The sequence below is a fragment of the Miscanthus floridulus genome, chromosome 15, assembly GCF_019320115.1.
Source record: "Miscanthus floridulus cultivar M001 chromosome 15, ASM1932011v1, whole genome shotgun sequence".
NCBI classification, from domain to species: Eukaryota; Viridiplantae; Streptophyta; class Magnoliopsida; order Poales; family Poaceae; genus Miscanthus; species Miscanthus floridulus.
The window spans coordinates 26,226,123-26,227,774 of record NC_089594.1 but is presented as its reverse complement, the minus strand read 5'-3'; the positions used below and the strand labels follow the sequence as shown (position 1 = coordinate 26,227,774).

General features: G+C 54.3%; 1 protein-coding gene across 1 annotated transcript; it reads right to left on the bottom strand.

Moving 5' to 3' along the window:
* Nucleotides 1-627: 627 nt before the first annotated feature.
* LOC136506617 (GDSL esterase/lipase At1g28580-like) lies at nucleotides 628-1,422 on the bottom strand. The gene is made up of 2 exons (XM_066501519.1): nucleotides 1,005-1,422; nucleotides 628-913 (listed from the first exon to the last, which is right to left on the bottom strand). The coding sequence occupies exons 1-2, from the start codon at nucleotides 1,297-1,299 to the stop codon at nucleotides 702-704; spliced, it is 507 nt and encodes a 168-aa protein (XP_066357616.1). The 5' UTR covers nucleotides 1,300-1,422; the 3' UTR covers nucleotides 628-701.
* Between the last annotated feature and the right edge of the window lie 230 nt (nucleotides 1,423-1,652).

Sequence of the window (1,652 nt, the reverse complement as noted above, 5' to 3'; positions counted from 1 at the left end):
CGTGTGATGGACGTCGACTTGTGGTGTTCGACGTGTTGGACTTCATGTGATGGTTGTAATGCACTTGTGTGGTTGTTATTGTGACATATATGTGAGATATATGTGACGTTGTGCGTTATTGTGATATATGTGGTGATGTTGGCGACAAATGTGATGAAATTGTGATATAAATGGTGCTACCGGTGCTTCTGGTGAAATTGGATTATAATTTGTGATTTTGCAGGATTTTGATGCGAGAAAACAGAAAACAAAAGCAAAAAAAAAAAATTCCAGCTTTGCCGACTGTTTAGCTGGGCAAAAAAAACCCAGGACAGAGTCTTTGCCGACTGCAATGGGAGGCAGTCGGCAAAGAGGTCAAACCTTTGCCGACTGCAACTCCGAAAGCAGTCGGCAAAGAACATTTCAAAAAAAAATATTTTCTTTCTTTGCCGACTGCCGAGCTGGCGGCCAGTCGACAAACAATTTTTGAAAAAAAAATTCTTTGCCGACTGCCGAGGAACTAGCAGTCGGCAAAGCCTGCCGTCAGGGCTGACGACGCCACGTGGCTATGCCGACTGCTGGCGTGGCAGTTGGCAAAGGCTTTGCCGACTGTGTGCCACGTGGCAGTCGGCAAATCCGCCTTTGCCGACCCAGGCTTTGCCGACTGCTCTTTGCCGACTGCCACGTGGCTTTACGGTCGGCAAAGCCTTTGCCGACTGGGTTTATGCCTTTGCCGACCGGGGCAAGCAGTCGGCAAAGAGGCGTTTTCCTGTAGTGTGTTGAGAGGGAACAGGCTGGCGCCCGGACCGTCCCCGATGTGGAAGAAGCTGGAGTTGATAGCGGTGGCACCGCCGACGGCGAAGTTTGGCGCCCTGCCGGAAGCTCCCGTTGTGCGACAGGTACGGCGGCACCAGTGGCAACCCCAGGCCTTGAGCTGAATGAAAATTACACATGTTCAGAGTCTGGTGCATGCATGGATATATAGGGGTCGTCGATCGAGATGAGTGAGTTCACGGCCGGCGTACCGATGAAGTCGATGATGAGGCGGCCGTTGGAGTTACGGCCGGTGGGGTGGCCGCCGAAGAAAGTCGTGCCGTAGGGAGGCCGCATGACGACGTCGAACACGTCGTACCAGCCGAACACCACGGGGTTGTTGCCCGTGTCCGTGAAGGAGTCGCCGAAGGCGAAGATGGAGTCGAACGCTGGCTCGTCGCCGACTACCGCCGTCGTCTCTGCCGCCGCCTCGGCAGACGAGATGAGGAAGGCGGCCGCCGCCGCCAAGACAGCAGGAACCAACCTACGACGAGCAGCGCCACCCATCCCGAACCTTCGGTGTACGTAGTACTGTACTGTAGTTGTGCAGTACGTACGTTCTGGTGAGCAGCTGCGGACGGAACATGCAGATGGATGCCATCATGCTATTTATAGGGAAACCAGCTCCACCCTCCAGCTCTCCCACACCCATCCTGCTGCGCCGGAGTATTTCGCGCGTGGGATGAACGGCCGGGCGGCTCGCGGCTTTTAATTTGTCGCGTCATCTCATCCGTTGCAGGCAATGCGTCGCATTCCTCTGTGTGAAACTGTGAAACAACTTGCTTGATCCTCGCGCAGCCACGAGGACGGGAAAGGGATGCGCATTTAATTATGCTGTAACTGCTACGTACAGAAAACAT